The following is a 24,152-nucleotide window of genomic DNA, read 5'->3' on the forward strand; positions in this document are numbered from 1 at the left end:
TACAGGCAATACCGCAACAATAGGACTGACCTTCAAAACATATCGCAACGATGGGCAACTGCATCCTATAATAAAGCAATAGCGGTAGTTTGCTTTTATTTATAGAAAAATAAAACAACATAAATTGAAAACAATTGACGCAATATTTTCGAAACTAGAGTTAAAGAGCACCCTATTCGACTAGTGTACTGTGAAAATAAAGGTTCATTTTCAAAGAATTTTCGAAATCAATTTGGTTTTGACACGATGTTTAACCCCTCCATAATAGGTCGTTTTACCCTAATTTAACCCTATTTTTTAATCCCCAATTCTTAAATTGTTTGTTTTATAAAATTGTAAATTTGTTTATTGCCATTTATCTAAATTAATAAATTATCAAATTCCAACATTATTGAAGTCCTAATTGCCTAAATACCCAAATTGCCAAATTTATAAATTCTTCAGTTTCTGAATTGCTAAATTCGCAAATCGGGCAAAAAACTTGCCTAATTAATAAATTTCTATATTTCTTGAATCCTAATTTCCTAATTTCCAAAATATTGAATTTCTTAAAGTTTGGTTTTGGAGCGAACATATAGCCTTTACGTATACTTAGTATACGCGAAAGGTAAAAATTAAGGATAGATGGGCTTCAGCCGAATGGTTTGTTCTGTCAAACGACATTTTTGACCAAACAACTTTCCTGAATTCGGAACTCCTGAATTCTCAAACTCCCAAATTCCTGAATTCTCAAACTCTCAAATTTATAAGTTCGAAATTCCTAAATTTTAAAAATTCCAAATTTTTTCCTGATGCGTTTATTTGAGGCTCATTTATTTGATATAAAACTCTACGGAGCCGATTTTGTTATTAAATGTCAAAGTTATTAAATTACATTACATTTTTACGCGCTTTTAGCGAGCTGCGTACTTCGCTTGCTCTCCCAAAGGCTCCTCCTTCTTTCGTTGTTTCTCAGCATACTCCCGCTAGATTTTTTTTCTTCGTGTAATTCTGACTTCCTTTACGCTCCTACCACAATTGAACTGTTTTCGGTTCGGGTCCTCTTATTCTTCTTCTTCTCCTTCTTTTTCCACAATTTGCATTTCTTCGTCCAGAACTTCGATAGTTTCCTCCTCAATAATTTCCTCATCAATAGCTTCTTTATTGTCCTGGCTTCCATTAACTACTCCGGCAAACGTAATTGTCGATTTCTTAGGCTACTACTGATTCCGTTTATTTCGCAGATGTTATACATCTTTGCGAAGTCCTTCCTTTTGGCACTCACTCGACGGCGATATTCCACTTTTAACGTCTGTAAAGACACCTCGTACACCCGTGTACAAGTAATCGAGGCCCAAATCGACTGGAAATTTTTGTGATTTTTTAGTAAGTCTAATGTTCATCACTGATTAAATTCTCCACTTTACCATATTGTCCGAGTACCGAAGATAGACCCTCATCTGGTATATCTGTTGGAACATCAAACATTCTAACATACCGAATGTTACTTCCCGCAACAATCATTCAAACTTCCAAAATCACTTTCGTGGCTAGCATTTCTTTCGTCACACGTCCTGCATGGCATCCGACGAGGTGAATTCCACACAAAAAGATCTCTCTTCCGACGGTTTGTTAACAGTCCAACTATAACGGGACAAACAAACTTTTTCTTAGGAGATAACAACGAGAGGAAGACATGCAAAAGGGATTGACGACAGAGATTGAAATGGACAACAAGAGGAAGACATTCATAATGGGGTTTGACAGACAACTGGGCGGACTATGATTACAGTTTTACATCAGCAACTTTCAAAAATTTATGCACAAGGGACATGAATTCGAGAATTTTTTATATATATCGAAATCTACATAAGGACTTTCTGGAAGGTGGTGCGATAGTCATGATGGTTACTGTGAGTTCAGATTACGATAAGAAATTATTAAAAAATACAGTACTCTATGACAAACCTCACGAAGGCCCTGATGATAGCCAGCTGACGTAACAGATAAGTATGAGCTATGAGTCAACTCTCTGATCTCTATCAGAAATGATTTACAAAAAATCGCGCTGCTCTGGGACGAACTTGGGAATTGAGCATTTTTGCGGATATTCAGTTTTTTTGGAAGGCAGGAACATTAGATGCGTAACGGTTATAATTTAATTCTCAAGTCACTATAAGAAATTATTAAAAAAAATGCGCCGCTGTAGAACGAACTTTTCGATCATTTTACGGTGCTCGTAGTATAGCTTTTACGTTTCTTCAAAAGCTAAACCTTCGTTATATTGCAACAAGCCCCGTATGTCTAACCACCCACCACCTTCCTAATTACTGTTATCATTACGAGTGTTTGCTGATTGACATAAGCGCACTGTATGGCAGTGCAATGTTTACGATTTGCTACACCGTCACAAACACAAACGTAGCTGTGTGGTTCGTCGTTTGAAATATTAGTAGATAAAAAATCAACAATCAGTCTAGCGGTTGGACGTTTCGGTGGTCGTGGTGTAAGTAATTGACACATTGCTTGGTTCGCATGAGAACGGCGACTGATTTTGGACAAAACGCTATTGCCAGTTAACTACCCGGTGGCTCCTCGCGGCGTCCGACTGGCTGGTTGTCGTGGGGAATATGCCACAACGGAGAGAGTAATTTGCATAGGAAACCTTTGCTATTTTCCTTGGAATATGAACAACAACACAACAAATACAACGTAGATATGGCAGGTACGGTAATGCGGAAGGTCGTCGGCAGAATGACACCTTGGGCATATCAGTGAGTGGTTTATTTCGGTACCGTCGTTGTCGTCGTCGTCTCGATTGTACACTTTTTGCAATTTGCGGTACACAGTTCGCTTAATGTGCTGTTAACAGGTACAGCTCATTGTACACTTAGGTAAAAATAAATTGCACTCAAATTATCTGTCATTTGATAAGCAACGAAAAATTAAAGAACCAAGCTTCGCATCCGGATCACGACCATGCTCGTTCAACTCTAGAACTTATTAACTTCATTAGTCGATCGGGACAATGATGATTTTGCTCTGATTAAAAAATATGTTTTTAAACTTCATGCCTAAATAGTTTGCCTAAGCACACTAGCTGACAAAGAGTCGACACAGGCTCAAGAAACGATGAGATGACGCTACTGACAGCGCGTACTCGTACCCGTACTCGCTTCCAAACCATTGCAAGACAATAGACATCGATTTGATCGATCATCTATCCATTCGAACAGTGGTGTGTAAATGATGACGCTTTTGGATTGAAACCACCTTCAGCGACGACAAAAGCAACAACGCCACTTTTTGCGGTACAATGTACAAATGCATCAATTGTCGCGGGTCATTACCTGGTGGGTTTGGATTCAATTGAAACGTGAACTGATGGGACAATTAGCTACCCAACGATCAAACTGACAAAAGAAAGGACGCTGATGTGTTACCACCGATAAGCAGTCAAAACATTGATTTCGGACTATTTCTGAGTTGATGGATTGACATTGTCGTAATCGCCTCAGAATAGAAATTTGTTCGGTGGCGATGTTGCTTGTCATAGCCTTGGTGAGTCAGTGATCCTACGTGCTTTATCGCCAGTGATACAAACCTCCGAACTGAACCAGATTGGTGGAACTTGTCGTTCACGCTTTGTTGCATATCTTGTTTTGATTTACACCTGAGAAGTAAACCCGCTCCTGGTAGCGAACGGGCGGTAAACTTTTCATCTTGTGATTGTAGTTAAAATTCCGAAGGAGAAGTCGATCACTCAACAGCTTTAACATTACAACCCTGGTAAGCTGTCGACTGTCGGACGATGTGGCATAGAGATTGATAACCACAGCAAGGTCCGAGAGATCATACGACACACGTAGGTGTTGTATGGGAAAAACCGTTTCAATTTTACAACCGAGTTTGAAAACGATAAACCAAGCTTTAAATTACTGACGGGTGTTATTTGCTAACAATCGCGTCGATAAATGTGCCAAGTGAAAGAGATTCGGACGTTGTTGGTAGCACGCACAAAATACGACTTAACTTTGCAATCGGCTGCTCGTTACACATATTAGCTTTGCGTTCCGTTGCAATGGGCTTATGTCCGCAGAGCTGCGGAAAGTTTACAAACAAAGCGAAGGGAGAAATGTTGCTTACCAGTTGGTTGATTTTGTGGAAACATAAGTTTCCACCAAATGTTTCTTCACCACCCGCGGTCTCATGTTTATAGCAATCGATTGCCTCTTGTTCTCTGCGCAATAGCGCAGATGTTAGGCGGGGACTTTCTATGCGTTAGTGTTTTGGTCAAAACGATTAGGGGGAATGTTAAATCTGTAAGAATTGTTCAATCAGGTTGAGAATTGATGTTTGATGTAACGTTTATAAAAGCTAACAATTTGTGAAAAATCTGGAAATATTAAAAAATAATTTAAACACTTTATTATGTATTGTATACTTCTTCAAAGTAGTTTTGTGGTTCATCATAAAAGTCATGTTCAACGATCAAATCTGTTTTGCGGCAGCCATATCACCTTGCCGAAACACAATCTCTGCGGATCAGCTCGATTCATCAGACTAATAGTCAGCCACAAACCGCGTAAATAGCGCCATCGAACCTAGGCGCCAAACGCAAACCCATTCCACTTGGCTCGGCCAGCAGTCGCGTGTCGCTCTCATTCCCTTTCGATAGTTTCTAGTCAACAATATGCAACTAGTGTTGTTTGTAATTTCGTTGTATCGTTTATTCTTGTTCTATGTGTCTAAGCATCATTAACCGCTTGCTCCACTAAAAGCGTGCTCAAGTTCGTGAAACCAGTTCTACCTTGGTTGGAACCACGTCATTGTACCTCCTATTACGACCGGGGAGTTTATGAATGAGAGAAAATTAGTGGCGATGGAAGTCATCTAATGATAAGCTCATTCATGGCGAACCGCGTACCTACAAAGATCTGACGATTTCATTTTATAACCAGCGAACGTTAATTAGGGTGCTAGCCAGGTCGGACTGTTCATCGCCAATTTCTTGGAATAAAAACATTAACGATTTCCGTGAAATTGTATTAGACAAGCAATCTAATTAAACGTCGACATCATAGAGCGAAACATAGGTACCAACTGTTCACAACAAAAGCCTGTTTGTCCAAAAAATGCCAATTCCTCACGCCATAATAAACAACAAATCGGTTTTTGCGCTGACTTCTCCCGCCGAGAGTAAAAGCTCGAACAATAATTAAACAAAACCTCTGATTGCCGATTGCATGCCGATTGAAATTGATTAACCACACCACAGCCGTGTTCACCATGTTATCAAATCTCTCTAATCATGTTTCTTTCTTCTTTTCCCTTCTGCCATCCGGACATTCCACCGCGAACAACAGACGAACGAGATGCCATACAGAAGAAAACATTCACAAAATGGGTCAACAAACATTTGAAAAAGGTAAGACACGACTGTTTGTATTTTTTGTGTGCTATTTTTTTTTATCCCGCAGTCATCATCAGGTGGGACCTCCAGCCAGAGGAGGAGGTCCCGGCTGTGATACTTTTGCGAAGCAACCAACCACCCGCCTCGATGCGATCTAGTCGCGAACTCGTGCGCGCGCTCGCGCACACATACCGTAGTCGTACAGCGGTAACTTTCCTTTTCTCGAAAACACAAACCTAGCTAGCTAGTAATTTCTTTAATTTTTGCCAATGATGGGCTGATGCCCACCTTCACTTGCCCAGCACACCAACGCAACGCCGCCGGGGGAGATTGCGTTTTCGCTGGTTGCTGTCCGTCGTCGTCCAGTACCGAAACCGAACCAATCCACTCCAAATCCACTTTCTTCTCCAGTCGTACTATCGGTTTCCGATGTCGTGCTGTTGCCCTTCCATATGTTTTCGTCCTCCCACTTATCGTTTCTTTTCGTGGTTGATTTCCCTCTCATATGATTTGTTTCGCAGAATTGCGATGTACAGATAACTCTAGTTTGAAAATTGTAAATTGTCTGTTGATTTAGTTTTCACGTTTTGTTCTGTTTCTGTTCTTTTAGTTTGTATTTCCTAATCCTCTACAACCCAAATTTTAATTTTCGCTCAATATGCTTTCTAAAATCGACCTGAACACGTTTTGGGCAATAAAAAAAATTCACGATTTTATCAATTTCACATTTTGATTTTTTAGAATTTTTTTTTTGAGTTTTTCATAAGATGAAATAATTTCTTGAATCCATTCATCTTTTTTTTTTTTAATTTTTCATCATATTTGAAAATTCTCATTCAAAGTCAACTCATTGCAATTTTTAAATTTCAATGCTTTTTTTTATTTTCCGTGTAAGAAGTTAGATAAATATTTTAGAGTGTATCATTCACCACTATAGCCTTCTATTGAATAAGGTTAGTTGTTAAAAATTCTAAACAACAAATATTTTGCTTTTGAAAGGTATATGAGCGAAAACACGGAGGAACAAAAAATTCCCGGGAGATCTATCGCATTGCAAAGTATTTTTGAGTTCAGATATTGAAGCGTTCTTCATTATCTTGACCACACTTTTGAATTAAAATAGCTTTATAGAACATCACTTCACTATTAATAGCATGTCGCAGTATTTCTAGTATAATTACTGTACTAAAAACTATCCATGAGTGCAGATGTTGAGGGTCTGTATGGTCAACAAAGCGTTCTACGGGGTCTTGACTATACTTTTGAACTGGGATAGCTCCATGGACAATCATTTCGCTATTATAAACAACACATTATTGAAAAACGTGGTGAACCGGCCCAGGGCCGAAAACCTCTTTAATAAAGATAATAAAAAAACATTATTGAAAAAAAAAAATTAATGTCACTCCTGACAGAATCCATGTTTCAAAGTGCTCGCGTTTTCGGGGGCATACCACTCGATACGGAGGCGGCGGACAACTGTCATTTTTGTTGATTCAGCTTTGCTGCGTCGCAGCATGCGTGAAAAAATAAAAATGACAGTTGTGCGTTGCTTCCGTATCGAGTGGTGTGCCCCCGAAAACGCAAGCACTTTGAAACTGGGATTCTGTCAGGAGTGACCTTAAGCTCTTTTAGTGGAATGTCTTCAACTGTCGTAAGACGAGTTTAGTACTCACCTTTTAATTCCCCCACGTTTTCTTATCTTTGCAGATACGTATTTCGACCACAACTGTGAGGTCGTCTTCAGTGTCTCGTACTTGACTTGACTTGAGTCAGGTATGAGACACTGAAGACGGCCTCACAGTTGAGGTCGAAATACGTATCTGTAAAGATAACAAAATGTGGTGGAAATAAATGGAAAGTACTAAACTCGTCTTATGACAGTTGATCACAGTATTCCCAAAACACCAGCGGTACTCCAAACTATCAACGATCTGTATTGTTGAGAAAACGTTTCACCTGAACTTGGTCATATTTTTGGGTTGAAAAAATCCAGTGGATGTCATTTATCTATCGTAATTATTGATGAATGAATTAATTTTAAAATCATAGATATTTTGAGAATAGTGTAATGCATCTATAATGAAAATGATGTCTTGATGTCCCCGGGAGCTTATCCAAATCATAAAAATGATGGGGATATCGCATATCTTCTCGTTGATTGTCATACTCTTTCGTTGGCTCTTCAAGCATTCTCACTATTGGACTTCTGAGAGACTTGCAGATCAATTCGACCCAGAAAACAATTTGAGGAACTTTTCGATTTGTCTTTCATAGTTCCAGGCAAAATTTAGCTGATCGATATTTTCAAGTTTTGGGTCGGATGGCCTTCTGACGACTCATCAAGACTTTAACCTGCCAAGTAGGAGTGTCGTTACTCGCTTGGATTCCTGGCCCGACAAGAAAGTGCGCGCTCGGCACCACTCTCTGGATCCGTGGAACGATTGTCGGGCATCCATTTTAACAGGCTTAGTGTAACTAGGTAGGACCAGTCCGGTGTTCAAAGGTCGGATCATGTGCAAGTTACTTACCAGCAAGTATTAATTAAAATTGTTTGTTCAAGCCAAATTGTCTACTCATCTTTGTTCTTGTTCCAAGTTTCACCTGATATCGTGCGGGGCTTCTTTTGAAAAATCGGGGGCTACTTTGGACATTTTGAAACAAAAATTACAACGTTAACCATTCGGGCGTCTTTTTGATAGTTGGATGGGCAACTTTTTGTTTCAAATTTGGTATTGTTTTCTTTTAGTTTTTTTTTTAGAAAATCATAAATACAAAGTAGACGGTAGTCTGAAAACCCCGCACCGGAAGCTCCCGTTAAATTTAGACCAGCAACTCGGGGTTTGGTCTTTTTTTACACGGTCTTTTTTTAGACACGAAGGACCACGTTTTGGGTCAAAGGCTTGGTTGTTTTTTGCTGGCGCAGATGAGGCATTTTGATGCCTTTTCTCATTCCTGCGCCTTGTACCCTTCCTCGCCGCAACGATGACACAGGTTGCTACCGTCTGGGCCCTCACAGTCGTAGGACTTGTGCCCCGACTCTAAGCACCGATCTTCTGGACCTCTGTACCGCACTGCTCTCTGACGGCAGAGACGACGTCATCCGCGTTAGTAATCTCGTCCAGTTGACTCACCTCGGCGCTATCACACAATACCTCTTGGGCCAACTTCCTATAATTCGTTCCGCTAGCTTGCGCTCCGCGTTTCAGAAATAAAATCATTTCACCGGTCTTGGTGCGTCTGACCCAGCGCTGAAAGATTTTCAGCCGCCCGAATCGATTTAAGGATTTCGGGGTACTTATCCTTGTCAGTTTTCACCAACAAGGCCTCGCCTCTGTCCTTAGCTTTCTTTGCGGGTCGAGATGCGCTCGACTTCCGTTTTGCCATACTGACCAGCTGCCCGGGGTTTTCGGTCCCTTGTGCAACTTGCGGTTGGTTGGTGCCTTTTTGGGCCAAAAAGTCGGGCTCCTCTGCAGCCCGATTTTCTCCGTCCAGACGACGTTTGCTCTTTATGGTAGCACGTCATTTGGCTTTGCTCTAAGCGCCTTCGCTGGATTGCTACCTGACCCAAGCAGCACCTCGATGATGTACAAGAAAGGCAAAACAGTTACACCGTCTAATGTTATGATAGCAAATTTATACTAGTAGATGTCAAGCAAATCTGGTTGCAGCAACTTATTTGTGACTGAAGCTGGTCATATATAAGTTACTGTCATCATGTGTGCTGCTCGGGGAGCCGTATCGGGTTAGGCGCAGTCTTTTCCTCATTGGCCGTCGGGGCGAATTCAATCGCCTCTTGGGCCATAGTCGCTCCTCCAAGGAAGGAGAAGCCTCTTCCGGGTTCATTACTAAATATTATCTTCGCATGACGTTCTTCCGGCATACGAACAGCGTGTCCAGCCCACCGTAGTCTGCCGTGTTGCAGCCCTTTATACATCTGATACAACTCGTGATTCATGCGACGCCAACAGATACCGTTCTCCTGTTAACCGCCGATTATTGCTCGCAGCACCTTACGCTCAAACACACTCCGAAAGCTCTCCGATGTGCCTCCTTGAACGTCCATTTTTCATGGCCTTATAAAGCCACTGAAAGAATCAGGGTATTGTTTTTTTAATTAGGGGGAATGACGGCTTTGGCAGGTTTTGTTCTATTATTGGCAGGGGGTTTTTGTTTACCAAATTTTATGAAATTTGGTCAAAATATTTTTTTATATGCAAAGAATGTTTAGGTCAAATTTGAGCATAATTGGTTATAGAAAACCCCCTGCTAATAATAGAACAAAACCTGCCAAAGCCGTCATTTCCCCTACTTTATTTTCGTGATTTTTTATATTAATTTATAAGTTCATCACGTATAAGAATCAATTTCCGTGGAATTTCTTGGAGCGGTGACCGCAGGAATGACTTAAAAAACGCAAGAATGCTGCCTTGAATTTACAAAGGAATTTCAGGAAGGTTATCCAGTTATAGCGATGATCATAGGCATTTGCATTTCTGTAAAAAGTCCTCAAAAACTGCACCGAGAGGTTCTCAGTCAATTTCTGCAAGAATCTCTAAAGCGATTTCCGCAAGAATTCATGAACAGATTTTCACAAGTAGTCTCTGAAGATTTTCCGCCGGTTGTTTCCAAGAATTTACCGGAATTTACGACAAAATTACCGAATGAATTTCCGCAGACAATTTTGGAGCGACTTATGTAAAAAAGTAAAAACGGTAAACAATTGCGAATTTATTTCCTCTTAAAATGTTGTCGGATCGAGAGAAACTCCTAGAGAAACTTCTTACAAGAATTGAAGAAGAAATAACGCACAAATAACGAACTATATTTTGCAACTATGTTAGATTTTGTATTATTTGTTTCTTGATACGAATTCGAATAATTGTTTTACAGAAGTTTTGTTTAAAAAAATGGAGATGCGTTGTCTAATTCCTTAATCTCTACGTAAGTTTGTCTTGTGACCAATAATTACAACAAAGTTGCATGATTTCAGTACTTCTGAAAAAATTGCGATATTTGCTTAGAATTTAGTTCTGGGTCGCACGGATATGGCGCGGAAAATATTTCAGGATCTCCGTAACAACCCTGGATGTGTCTGCAAGTTGTACTCCCGGAATTCATCAAGGATTTGATCCAGGATATTCGCTTGGTATTCGTCGACGAAGGACTCTTCAACTGGTCTCAATCTGTTGAACAGAATACGGGACATAATTTTGTACGCCAAATTAGGGAGAGTTATTCCTCCTTTTTTTTGTGTTGCGACTCGAACAGCCTGGCGGAGCATCCGGAGGTTCTGTTTCAGTTCCTTACTGATGTTTTGCCTTGTGTTCGTGAACTCGATGATATTATCGAGTTGCTCGGTGACCGTCCGAATCTCAGGTAGTGGCATACCGAGCGTGCTGATAGGGTTATACTCCATCACTGCTGGAAAGACTATGGTGCTGCTGGTAGCAGCCTCTGTACTCCGCTCTCCGCCTCCCTGGGAGTGGACCTCGCCAAACCCCCTTAGGCGGCGCCTAGTCTTTTTTTTTTCTTCCCAAGCAATGGAATCTGCTCAACAGACATCCTGGGTTGTCCAGGAAGTGCGGGGTTAGGGATCACCTCCAACAGCAAACGAGGGAGGCAGGACTACATCCCCGACCCGCTAAACCGTTTCCATTGCCGCCAAGCCCATAGTCCCTTCGGTACAACTAGAAAGTAATGCTTTAAAGGGGGGCCAGTGCACAACGCACCCTCGAGATTAGCTGCGTGTCCTTGCAGCACCGAACATCGTAACTCGCTTTTTGAGAAGAACACCATGGTATCGTGCCAGCGCGTTGCCGGCTTTCCAGGTGGCCTTACCACGCCCTATGTCCTCGGAAGGTGGGAAGGGTCGACTTCGCGCCTGCTTCCTTCTGCACGACTGGTATCAAGAATGATGATGCCGCGTGCACCCCAAATTGACCTTTCTGCGATAGGGCCTATTCGCCAGCACAGAGGGACTTGCCGACGCGGTGCCTACGCCTGCCCCAGCCTTGACGAGGATCCCTTTCCGTCCTCGCGCTCGGAACCCGCCCGGTTGTCCGACGCCGCGAAAGCGACGATACCATGTTGTTCTTCGCGCGGCCACTTGTTCGATCATTCGCCTGGGCCTTCTTTTCGGCCCTTGACGTTTTCGGTTTCCTTTTGTTCTTGACCAGGGTCCAGGAGGCGTCATCCCCCTCTATTTCCCTGGTCTGGTGCGGCTGAGAGCTCTCAGCCTGCCGTAACCCCTTACCACCGTCTTTCCTGGGTGGACGGACTTTTCCAGGTCCTTCCTCCTCCGGTTTTGGAGGTACCTGGCTCTGGTTCAGCTTCCCAGCCCCACTACCCTTGTTCGGGGTAGTAACCCTCCGCGTTTTGGAGCGGCCCCCAGGGAGCTCATCCCTTGGAGGCTGACTATTCCGTTTTTGTGTCTGCTCCGTTGGAGCAGTCACCCCCGACGTACCCGCAAATACTTGAGCCTCAGTCTGGGTAGACTTTGGCACCACCGTCTTCGCTGGCACGCCTTCGGTCGATTCGACCTTGCCCGAGTCCGCGAATCCTTGGGCCTCAGTCAGGGTAGACCTCGACTCCACGGATTTCACGGGTTTACACTTGGCCGTCTCGACCGCCCTCTCCAGCTTGGCGTCAAGCATCGACTTTCGAAGTTTCTGCAAGCTCCTCTTGAGGTCCTTACTGATATTATGCTTTGATGACGCAAAGTTGATGATGGCGACAATTACTGTGGAGGGTGCCCAGGTACCCCAGAGGCTCCGTTAAAGGCTTATTATTTCACCCCCCTGGCCATGCATCCCCTCGGCACGGGTCGCTTGACACCTTGGGATTAGGGGTTAGGGACGATGGTCCCGGTCTAACTCGCAGTGGCCATGAAGAGGGGTCGTCAAGCCCTTGGACAAAGTCCCTGCTGCCCCCTGGTCTTTTTTTTTACAAGGGAGAATGCATTTACACACTAACCCAGTACACGTGCATTGTAGTTGCCAAACTACCACACGGAAGTGTACTGGAGTGTCGGACTCGACCATACCGGTAATACCGACTAAACTCCCTTGGGCTCCACCATCGTTTCCCCCAGGAACTACCTCGCAGTACTACTTCTGGGGGGATGGCAGTACTAAGCGTACTCGCTCATTATCGCTCACACAGGCACTCGTCCCACGCGAGACTGACTTGGGTGCTCGCACACCATTCACTCCATTTGAGTCTTACTTGGATGCTCTCCCGGGCGCTCCGCTGCCATGCCTCGAGGTGTCAGTAGCGGTAACTGCCTGGGCCTACAGATATTACGCTACGACACTCCTGCCTCAGCACGAGCAGATCAATCACACCACTGCCGAAGCAGCTCACGCACTACCCTGTCGAAGCAGGGACACTCCCCATGCACCACATGTGCACAACTGTAGGTGTGTGGGTACAACCCACTGCTACCCTGCCGCCGAAGCAGCTTCTCCAAAAACCATTCGCTCCATGTGACCCTTTTTCGGGTGCTCACTCTAACACTCCACTGCAATGCCTCGAGGTGTCGATGGGTACCTGATGATTTCTTCTTCATTCACCTTAATTCCCAACCAGTACAATAATGCCAGTTGATTCTATGCTGAACGGGATGAAAATCATGGAAAAAAAGTTAGACAAGGAGGCATTCACTCTTATCGTATTTAACGGGTATATGCGTACCATAATAGAAGAAATCATATTCTCATGTGCGTTGTTCCGCCAGATCGTTTCGTTGGAAAAACGGTACATACACACTTCCGAAACGGGACATGTCAAATCACCTTGTGACAATTTGTTTAATTTAAGAAAAAAGCAATTTTTGGTAAAAATGACAAAGGGTAGGATTATTACATGTTTATGGTTGACGCATGAAAACAAATGTCAAATCTGATCAATATACTGCCTTGTTGAAAGTAACTTCACAACTCGGGAATCTTTGGTCCTCATGTATTCTAAATGAGGACAGGATTTTAATTTTCTATGGAAAGATCCCGTTCTATTGGAACACACCGCAGGCAAAAGTTCCCCATCTATAAACTATAGCCCTAAAAAAAGCTTTAAAACCAATATCCGACGGATAATTGTGCAGTTAATTTGTTTTAAATTTTTTCCACGTCGTATTTTTCCAGTGGTTGGTTTCCAAATATTTGATATTATTCAGAAACGCTATAAATGAATTGTAAAATTTTGAAAAAAAAAAATCAAATGATTCAAAAACATGTGACTGAGTAATTTATTTTGGAAAAAAGGAAAAAAAAATACTCCCTTCAAAATATTTGAAATGAATAGTCGAAAATAAGCCGAATATGCAGCCGAAGCCGAATGGGATTTGTTTATTTATTTCGTCAAACATAATGTAGACTACATTAAAAAACTTATAACTATGTTCTATTGTAACTAATGTTCCTAAAATTTTTTTTTTTTTTATTCCTTTATTTATTTGTTAGGCACTCTGTGTTACTTAACCGCTACTGTGCCGAGATCTACTGTGGTATTCTGATGTACAGAATCCACACAGAATCTATTTTTAGATTTCCATTACCATTATTGTTGTCGGTGCCAGTCCATCTCGTCGTGAGTCCATTGTGTCCGTTTGTCCATGTCGTGTATCCATTGATCGTTGTATTGTTCGGTTGCCATTTATCTGGGTAACGTTGGAGGAATGCCTCCGAGAAGAGTGTCAAAGTGTCAGTCGTCATCAGGCAGCCGTGACGATAAGGCGCGTACCCCAAACGCCACCGTAGGGGCTGCGGATCCGGCGACTGACGAGGGTTTGGTGGAGGGGCTGGGAATCGAACCCATGACCATTCGCTTGTAAGGCGAACGTGTAGCCAACTACGCTACGGGACCCCCCTTCTAAAATATTTTCTTAGGCTCATGGCTAAATCAATTGCTTCACAATACTGATTGTAAACAGACATCATTTGATTCATTGGACTAAATTTTGCATAATTTGTTCGATGATGACAGGTGGCAAACAAGTTTCGATTTCTCAATTGCCGAGTAGGAGTGTAAAAATTTAAACAAGACAATAGTTTGGTGGAATCAATGCGGTGCGAAACAATATCATTCACAAATGAGATCATGGCAAACTCACGACGCTTTTTCAATAATTGGATATCTATAAGCATACATCGCGCCTCGTACGACGGAAGTGGGAATGTTGTCCACCCTAATTTGCGTAAGGCATATAAAAGGAATTGCTTTTGAATTGATTCTATTCGATCATCATGTGATTTCATATACGGAGACCATACAATACTACAATATTCTATAATTGATCTGACATACGCAACGTACAAAGTTTTAATTGTATAAGGATCTTGAAAGTTATAACTAAATCTTTTAATAAAACTGAGCATATTTGTTGCTCTATGGATAATGGTGTTGTAGTGGTCAGTAAAGGTTAGCTTAGCATCTAAGATTACACCCAAATCTCTAACCCTTTCACATTTTTTTACTGGTTGATTTCCTAGAGTTACCGTTATCGATGGTGTGCTCCGTTTTCTACTGAAAGTGATCAAATTACATTTCTTAACATTAAGTTGTAGTAAGCTTTTGTTACACCAGTTATCAAATATGCGTATTTCGTTCAAGTAGATGTCATTGTCAACAGTATTTTAAATAGTTTCATATCGTCCGCATAAATAAGGATTTTAAGATGCTTAAGAATGAGTGATATATCGTTTACAAACAATATGAATAGAAGAGGTCCTATATGCGAGCCTTGGGGAACTCCAGATGTTACATTGACTGAAAGCGACTGTCTCCCTTCAAATCGTACTATTTGTTGGCGGCCAGTTAAATACGATTTAATCCATTTAAGGAGTCTCATCTCAATTCCCAATTTCTCAAGCTTGAAAATCATCATAGGAATATCGAGTCTATCAAATGCTTTGCTAAAGTCTGTGTAAATCGCCTCAACATGACTACCTTTGTACATAGCATTCAATGAGTAATTTACAAATTCTAAAAGATTGGTAGTAGTCGAACGTCCTTTAAAGAACCCGTGTTGTGCATCTGTTATTATATGTTTTATTTGGTTGAACATCCTTCTATTGATGATTGATTCAAAAAGTTTAGGAATACATGAAATAATGGCCACTCCACGATAATTTCTAATATCAGATTTTATACCCTGATTTAAAAATTGGTATTAGAAAAGACTTCTTCCATTCTTTTGGAAAGCTACTGGTTTCTAAAGATAACTTGAATAACCAAAATAAAGGTGTCGTAAATTCGCTTGCCAACTTTTTCAAAAACATAGGTGGAATTCCATCTGGTCCGGATCCTTTTGAGGCATCCAAATTCTGTAGAGCTGCCAAAATCTCCGTTGCATTAATTTGGTTTACACAAACACTGCTTAAATAGTCAGGAAAATGTGAAAAATATTCATAATCACGATCACTTTCGGAAAATTCGGAATATGTCTCTTGAAAAAAGGTTGCAAAAAGAGTACAAATTTCATCAGCATTATCTCCTAATTTTTCATCTAAAGTCATTTTCGATGGAAAATTGCTGGATTTTAGCTTGGTTTTGGCATACTTGAAAAAGTTTTTTGGACATAATTTGATTTCATTTTCGGTTTTAGCATTATACTCCGTAAGAGCCGAAGACATGGCTAAACTAAGTTGATCGCAAATATTCAAATAGTTTTCTAAATTTTCTTGACTTGTGTATTGTTTATAAAGTTTATGAGCCTTTTTGCTTTCGGGTTTTCAAATTTTGATTTGTTTGTTGAACCATATTGGGTTTTGAGTTATAATTGCGACGTTTCCTCACGAGTGGTACTTCATTCCGAACAATGTCTAATAAAATTGCATAAAAGTCTGTAACAGCACATTCAATGTCAGTTTGATTTTGTAAAATTTGTTGCCAATTAGCTCTGTTCAATTTTTGTTTAATGTTGTCAAAATTTGCATTTTTATAATCGAGAATATTTTCGAAATCATAGCCATAAAGATCATGGTTCCAAATAGCACGTGAGCCATAAGCACGTTTGGCATAAAATTTGCCAACTGGACGTTAGACAGAATTCACCCTTCTTTATAACTATAGATTACCTTCTCATCCAACCTCATCTTACAACTACTAATGTGCAGTCTATCTAACTTTATTCTAGATTCTGTGACATATTTTTGCGACGAAATAAAAAAGCAAACAGGACCGTTTCTCTTACACATTGCATTGTGAGATAAAACAGGTTTTTTGGACGATAATTTAAGTTTAACCTAATTTTATGTCCTAAAGGTTGTTATTAAGCTGTTATAAATTCAAAGATTGAGTTAAACTCCCAGTCCCACTCCTCGTCTATTATTTCAATAATGTTCAGAGAATAGGTATCAAAACCTCGTAACGCTGAGTAGACACCTTTGCGTGGTGTGTTACGGTGTAAGATCTACTAGGGATCCTACATTCAGAGATATGCGAAAGCGGCCATCTTGAGCCAATCGAGCATTGAGAACTGTCAAAATCTGAGCCAAATGAACATCGTTATTGTTCCAGATCGAAAGGTATTGCGATTTTGGTGAAATAGATTTTATTAAAAATTTTATCGAATAAACAATTTGTTCTGCTTTCGTAAGTAAAAGTAGTCTAGTTGATGCCTTATATCGTGTTCATTCGTATTGCTCTTTAATTTTAGCGAAAATGCACTGCTAGAGGAAAGATAAAATAATCAAAAAGTGTCTTCGAATTTAAAGTCATGTGCAAGCCTAAACATTTTTCACTGCGGCAAGTGCTGGCAGCGTTTGTTTACGAAAGTAACAGCGTTGCTAAATCGTCTGGAAAAGTATTCGCACATCTCTTAATATAGGATCCCTAAGATCTACCATGGTCACATTGTCAGCTACAGACAAATCCTGATACAAAGAATACCTTCCCCAATATCCAACTCCGTGGTACTTACGAGGGTGTCGCTGAGTTGGGAGCCTCTCATTAAATAAGTACTACATCAACACTCCCTTCCCTCCCCATGTTATGGTGAAGATGAGAGTGGCCAGAAATAGTAATCCTCATGCTTTAGTGAGTTTTGTCCTAGATTGAAATCAAGCATCACAAGCATTGATAATAGCATTCTGGATAGGGATTTAAAAAGAACATAAGTATCACTAGTGTCCAATCTACGAAGTACACCGTAATTATGCTATGCTATGCTAGATTACCTTCTTATCTAACCAATTATCCCTTTCCCGTGGCGCTCACGGAGATGCAGAAGATTCCTTGATCTCTTGTAGCAATGAGTGTCGAACTAATATTTCTCTTCTAATCCTAAATTGCATTCTAATCCCATAAGACTTTTCAATTGGTGACATGTGCATATTTGTAGCCAGTCGATCAAGTTAAGCTAAGATGGAAAAACAGTGGAAGTGTGTATGATGCTAGCGGGTGAATATGTTCGCTACGTCCGAGTTTCCGATCTCTCGCCGGAGATGACAATTTGGTACTGGTTTTTAAGCAATATGGAAAGTTGAAACGCATGATTCGTGAAAGATTCTCTGCAAATCTAGGCTTGGACAAATTATTGTTATTATTCATTTGTAATAGTCGAATTCGGATTCGTGAAGTTTGGAGCGAACGTCTGAGCGTGTTTATAAACAAAAACATTAACAAACACAAGAGAAAAGTCAAAATATCTCTGTAGATGGATGAATCCGGATTTCCATGGAACATATACCTAATATTGTAATAGGCACCTTTTTGCAAGGATAAAGCTGTTTATAAATGTAGCAATAAAATTCGTGGTTGCTGCTTTTCAAGCTTGGTTAGATTTGTACACGAATTTGTGCGAATTGCTCAATGCTAATGCTAATGCTAAGTTCTTTAAGTTCTAATTGGTGGAATTAAATGGAGAGTACTTAATTCGTCTTAGACGGTCAAGTGCTATTGTTTTTAAATTGAATTTCGAAGTCCGTAATCAAGATATTGTTCTTTCTGCATGTTGCATCACTTAATCTTCTTCTTCTTATCTTCTTATTGGCATTACACCCCCACACTGGGACAGAGCTGCCTCGCAGCTTAGTGTTCATTAAGCACTTCCACAGTTATTAACTGCGAGGTTTCCAAGTCCAAGTTAACATTTTTGTATATCATGAGGCTAACACGATGATACTTTTATGCCCAGGGAAGTCGAGACAATTTCCAAAACGAAAATTGTCTAGACCGGCGCTGGGGGTCGAACCCAGCCACCCTCAGCATGGTCTTGCTTTGTAGCCGCGGGTCTTACCACACGGCTAAGGAGGGCCCCACAGGGCATCACTTAATCATCATTCCTAAATTCGTGATTCCTTCACTTCGCACATACGAACCCAACGAACCTAACCAATCCAAAGCCAAGTGGCACTCCAATTGGTTTCGAAATTGCAAATTCCTCTGTGATTTAGAGCTTCAATCCGAAACATCCGAGTGCTCTTCTCTCCCATCCATGATACATAATCGACCGGTGGGTTCCGCTAACATTCAATGGGCTTCCAAATGATAATTAACGAGATTGGAATGTGAATTCAATAGAAAGAGCGAAAAGTTCGACCACAGACCAGCGCCGTAGAAAGGAAGGTGCGAATCGACTACCGTTACTTTTATTGTCTAAGACTAACGATTTCCATGGATGAAGTCCGGTCGTTTCTTCTCTTTTTTCGGAGATCATAGCCAGCAGTTAAGAAGCGTGAAACCGGAAACAATTAAGCTTACGGCTTTGCGCATATGAAACGAAATGAGATGCGCAAAATTTTCCTACAGCTCTGTGTCTGTATTCATACAAAGGGTCGATTATGTCATTCTGTCAACGAAAAACCTGCCTCGGTAGCAGCATTATTTGAAGCAACAACCACGACGACGCGACGGCTCGGCATCTAGTCAGTAGTGTCGATTGTAACACAATATCTTGTTTGCTTCGCTGAGAAAACTGGAAGGTAAACATGCTGCCTTAAATGCAGCACAACAACAGCACTATGTGTGTAAGATGGTGCTGAATGTGTTTAGTTGGTTTGATGAATTGACCGCGATATGGTCGGTGCTGCAGCCAAGGGACTGAAGAAGGGCAGGAGGAATGGGAGCCGATTTCACATGCGTGTTCAGAGCGAAAAAGCCTACACGCATCGAGCATCGAACACCGAAAGCATCATCAATTGATCGAAACTGGTGTTATTGTGGTTGTAAGCTCATTTCACCAATTTGAGAAAACGATAAACAAACATGGATCGATTGCTCGCCACAACGCCAGCAGCAACTGAGGCGTTCGAAATTCATGCGTAAGTTCTTGCGCGAGTCACCCAACCACGTCTGACCTTGCAACGCATCCCCGCGTATAGGCAAGCCGGATTGTGCCGTTGGCGGTTGCGCGGCTGCGGTGACGGTGGCGATGAATCATAATGATCGCTTTGGTGATGTGTGATGCGGACAACTTCTTGGAATCGTTCAGTCTGATTCATCTGATACCGCTGCTGCTGTTGGTTGCCACCGCGCCGATCCGGTCTGACCATAAATCGAGCTCCCTTTGTGGGTTACTGTGCAAAGGACGAATGACGCGCCGATCGTTGGCGTTGGTTGGGTCATCTCGATCCGCGGGTATGGCTCGTGCGTGTGAGCTTCCTGCAGCCATCACCACAGACAACAATGGACCACAGCCCAAGGACTTTCATTTCCCCGATCGATAACCACGCTCCCATGGGGCCAGACACACTCTCGCCGCACCGAAATAATAAAAAAAAAATATTCAGAAACTGGTTTCGTCAGTTTCTCATCCGTACGGTGATGGTAATGGGGGCCCTTAGGCTCATCTTGGTGTTGACTTGGTCACACATTTAAATAAGCATAATTCAATTACTTGACAGGCACACTACGAAGGAGGGTGCTGACCGCAGACGGCGGTCGAGGGGCTAATTGAAGGACGCCCGCAGCTTCGCTCTAGCCAACCGAGCCGTCACTTCATTAGTCTTTCTTTTGAGGGCACTCCCCAGTCGCGACTTCAAGCAAGTTTCGGAAGTTGAGCAACATTGTCGACACCTTGAAATAGCGTTGGAGTCAACCGAGAGCACACTTTGGAAGAGAGAGAGAAAAAAAAATCGTGAATCACTTTCAATGTCCCACAGTGCAGGAAATGGAAGCGATAGTAAAATTTTGGCACACATCTTGCGCGGGTCGGGTTAACCTTGACCGGCTATCAGCTGTGCAAAATCATGTCGCCTTCCGAATCCGAACTCCATAAAGTTGACGATGATAAATTTGGCAGCGCAAATCCTGTTTCCGAATGGTTTGGTCGGAGGTTCATTAACACTTCAACTCGGTACAAACTATCGATCAGCTGCGCCGGAGGTTGCAGATATGATCGATTACTACACGGAAGTAGCTCCAAATGTCAACTTGAAATTCAGGCAATTGAATTTGCATAATATTGTTTTTAACATGGACGTTCCAGGTGCAAGATCGATTGGGTGTATCTTAGAAAAGTGTTTTTTTTTATTTACTATGAAAGGCACTTCAGATTTGTATTGTATGTGACTAAGAGAGGTGAATGTGAACAGATATGAAGGTCAAACCACAACCATTGAATAATTTTAGCAGCAACTTGACTCTATTGAGATGTTGGGGTCAATACGATTTAAAACTTTATAGATTTTTAGGGAAGGAAAGTTTGTGTTAGTGAGTAAGGTTCAACAATATAGAGCGTTTGCCAATAATAGTAAATGCTGAAAAGCTATTAAAATATCTTTATAAATTTACTTACGGGGGCTCTCCTTAGCCGTGCGGTAGGACGCACGGCTACAAAGCAAGACAATGCTGAGGGTGGCTGGGTTCGATTCCCGGTGCCGGTCTAGGCAATTTTCGGATTGGAAATTGTCTCGACTTCCCTGGGCATAAAAGTATCATCGTGCTAGCCTCATGATAATACGAAGGCAAAAATGGTAACATGGCTTAGAAACCTCGCAGTTAATAACTGTGGAAGTGCTTAATGAACACTAAGCTGCGAGGCGCATCTGTCCCAGTGTGGGGATGTAAAGCCAATACTATCCGTTGTAATACATAGTGAAGGATATTAGTCATTAACAGGCTTGTTGACGGTATTGAGGAGTGATATACCTCAAGCGAGCCCTTTCTTGAAGATCATAGGACATAGCCAGCATGAATGCATTTTGTCTCCCTCTCAAATCATTTCAATCACTGGATGAATGTTTTCTGTTTCTCCAGACTTTAATACAGCTTCCAAAAAAGTAGTGTCAAGATGCTTACTTGTTTGCAGTTTGTGGATAACTTGAGTATCTGATTTAAAAGTTTTAGAAAAGAACACTCATATGAAGTCATTTGAATGATTGATCAAAAATGAATGTTGCCAAAATAATAACATGCATGAGTATCGTTCAGAATCAGTGTTAGCAGATTCTCTTTGGGTAACTTTAGCATAGCATAGCATAGCATAGCATAGTTACGGTGTACTTCGTAGATTGAACACTATCACTAGTGTTTTTCTTTTGAAATCCTTATCCAGATTGCTATCAGAAATCAAGGTGGATCCTTGATTTCAATCTAGGATAAAAATCACAAAAGCATGAGGATTATTTCTCCTGGCCACGCTTAATAAAAAAAAATGATTTTTATGGTACAACTACAAAGAGATTGGAGTGCCACCACAAGTCACCTTAAGGCCGTTACAAATATTTAATTAACTTTTTTTTCCTACTGGTCTCCGAAAGGGCAAGGGGGGGGGGGGATAATAAAAAATAAATATTAAAATGAAAAAAATCAAAAAACTTCTCGGATTTGTTAAAGAATGTTTTGAAAATGCTCAAAATTATCCGAATTTTGTTTTGTTGCCCCCTCAAAATATTATTTTTTGGTAAAAAAAATCCGAGGGGGGGAGACAAAATAGATTTTAAATATTTGTATCGGCCTTATTTGAGAATTCCTTCGGATATTCCTTTGATTTTTTTTTCAGATTTTCCTTAGGGATATCTGTGGAATTTATTTCAGGACATCCTAAAGGTAGGGATAATGTGGGTAAGCCCGGCACTGTGGGTAAACCCGTCACCCCCAGACTTTAACAAGAAATCACTTTTCAATTAACTTTGTGACCTCATGTCATGTTAGCTTTTGTTAGTTTCGCTATTCTGAATCACATGAAACCTACGGTGAACTGTTAAATGTCAAGAAAACTAACAATATAAGTGCTAACACCGCCGTCGCGTTACTTACTTACTTACTTACGGATCCTGTACACCTCCGGTGGTGCAAAGGGCCGACTTGAAAGATCTCCATCCTGAGCGTTGCCCGGCTATCGCTTTAACCTGTTGCCAGGTTAGATTTCGGTCGACTTCTTTGATTTCTTTATTGAGGCTTCGCCGCCATGAGCCTCTGGGTCTGCCTCTGCTGCGATGTCCCGCTGGGTTCCAGTCTAATGCTTGTTTACAGATTTCGTTTCCGCCCCTACGTAGAGTGTGGCCGACCCAGCCCCACTTCCGATCCCGAATTTCTGTTGCTATCGGCCTCTGGTGACAACGACGATGGAGCTCATTGTTTGAGATCCAGTTGTGAGGCCACCAGGCCCGAATTATATACCGCAGGCATCTGTTAATGAACACCTGCAGCCGTTGAGTGTTCTCCACTGATACACACCATGTTTCGCTAGCGTATAACAGCACAGATTTCACGTTAGAGTTGAAAATTCGAATTTTGGTGCGTTCACTTATCTGCCGGTTTTTCCAAATATTTCTTAAACTCGCAAAGGCAGCCCTTGCTTTCTTGATCCGTGCGCCTATGTCGATCTTGGTACCGCCGTCCGACGCCATTTGGCTACCAAGATATTGGAAGCTTTCAACATTCTCCACTGGTTGCCCGGCTACTGTAAAACTGGAAGGGGTCGCCGTGTTTACATCCAACGATTTGGTTTTGTTGACGTTGATGACTAAACCTGCCGAAGAGGAGCGCTCGGCAAGGTCGTTGAGCTTACTCTGCATATCAGAGCGCCGTTGCGCGAGGAGTGCAACGTCATCAGCCAATTCGAAGTCGTTTAGATGCTCCATGGTTATAGGCTGCCATAACAGCCCGCGGTTTGGTTCACGGTCAATCGCACCTACCAGAATCTCATCGATTACGATGAGGAACAGTAACGGTGATAGGATACATCCTTGCCTCACGCCAGCTACGACCCGGATAGGGTCGGACAGGACCCCATTGTGCAGCACTCTACACGAAAAGGCCTCGTACTGTGCTTCGATGAGGCCGATGATTTTCTCAGGAACTCCCTTGCGTCTCAGGGTGCCCCACATATTCTCGTGATTGAGACGGTCGAAAGCTTTTTCGTAGTCAATGAATACCAAGTAAAGGGACTCTTGGAATTCGTTGACCTGCTCCAGAATGATGCGGAGCGTGACAATATGGTCCACACAGGATCTTCCGGCACGGAATCCGGCTTGCTGCCGCCGGAGAGTCGCATCGATCTTCTCCTGAATCCGGGCTAGGATAATTTTGCACAGAACTTTGAGAACGGTACACAGCAACATAATGCCTCGCCAGTTATCGCATACAGTCAGGTCACCCTTTTTGGGCACCTTTACTAAGATACCTTGCATCCAGTCGACCGGAAAAGTTGCGGTGTCCCAGATATTATGAAATAAACGATGCAGTAGTTGAGCGGATGTCATGGGGTCAGCTTTGAGCATCTCGGCTGATATGCGGTCGACCCCTGGGGCTTTATTCGATTTCATGCTTTGGATGGCTGTTTGAATCTCTAGCAGTGATGGAGCTTCGGTAT

General features: G+C 41.9%; 1 protein-coding gene across 3 annotated transcripts in view; it reads left to right on the top strand.

The window, feature by feature from the left end:
* The window catches only part of LOC134223585 (plectin-like), a 539,529-nt gene that overhangs the window by 361,974 nt on the left and 153,403 nt on the right, over positions 1–24,152 (top strand). For all 3 annotated transcript variants that reach the window (XM_062702767.1, XM_062702766.1, XM_062702762.1), the window contains exon 3: positions 5,346–5,407. In XM_062702767.1, coding sequence (XP_062558751.1) covers positions 5,346–5,407 — 62 coding nt within the window. The remainder of the gene's footprint in view (positions 1–5,345; positions 5,408–24,152) is intronic.

Source organism: Armigeres subalbatus, chromosome 3, assembly GCF_024139115.2.
Source record: "Armigeres subalbatus isolate Guangzhou_Male chromosome 3, GZ_Asu_2, whole genome shotgun sequence".
NCBI lineage: Eukaryota > Metazoa > Arthropoda > Insecta > Diptera > Culicidae > Armigeres > Armigeres subalbatus.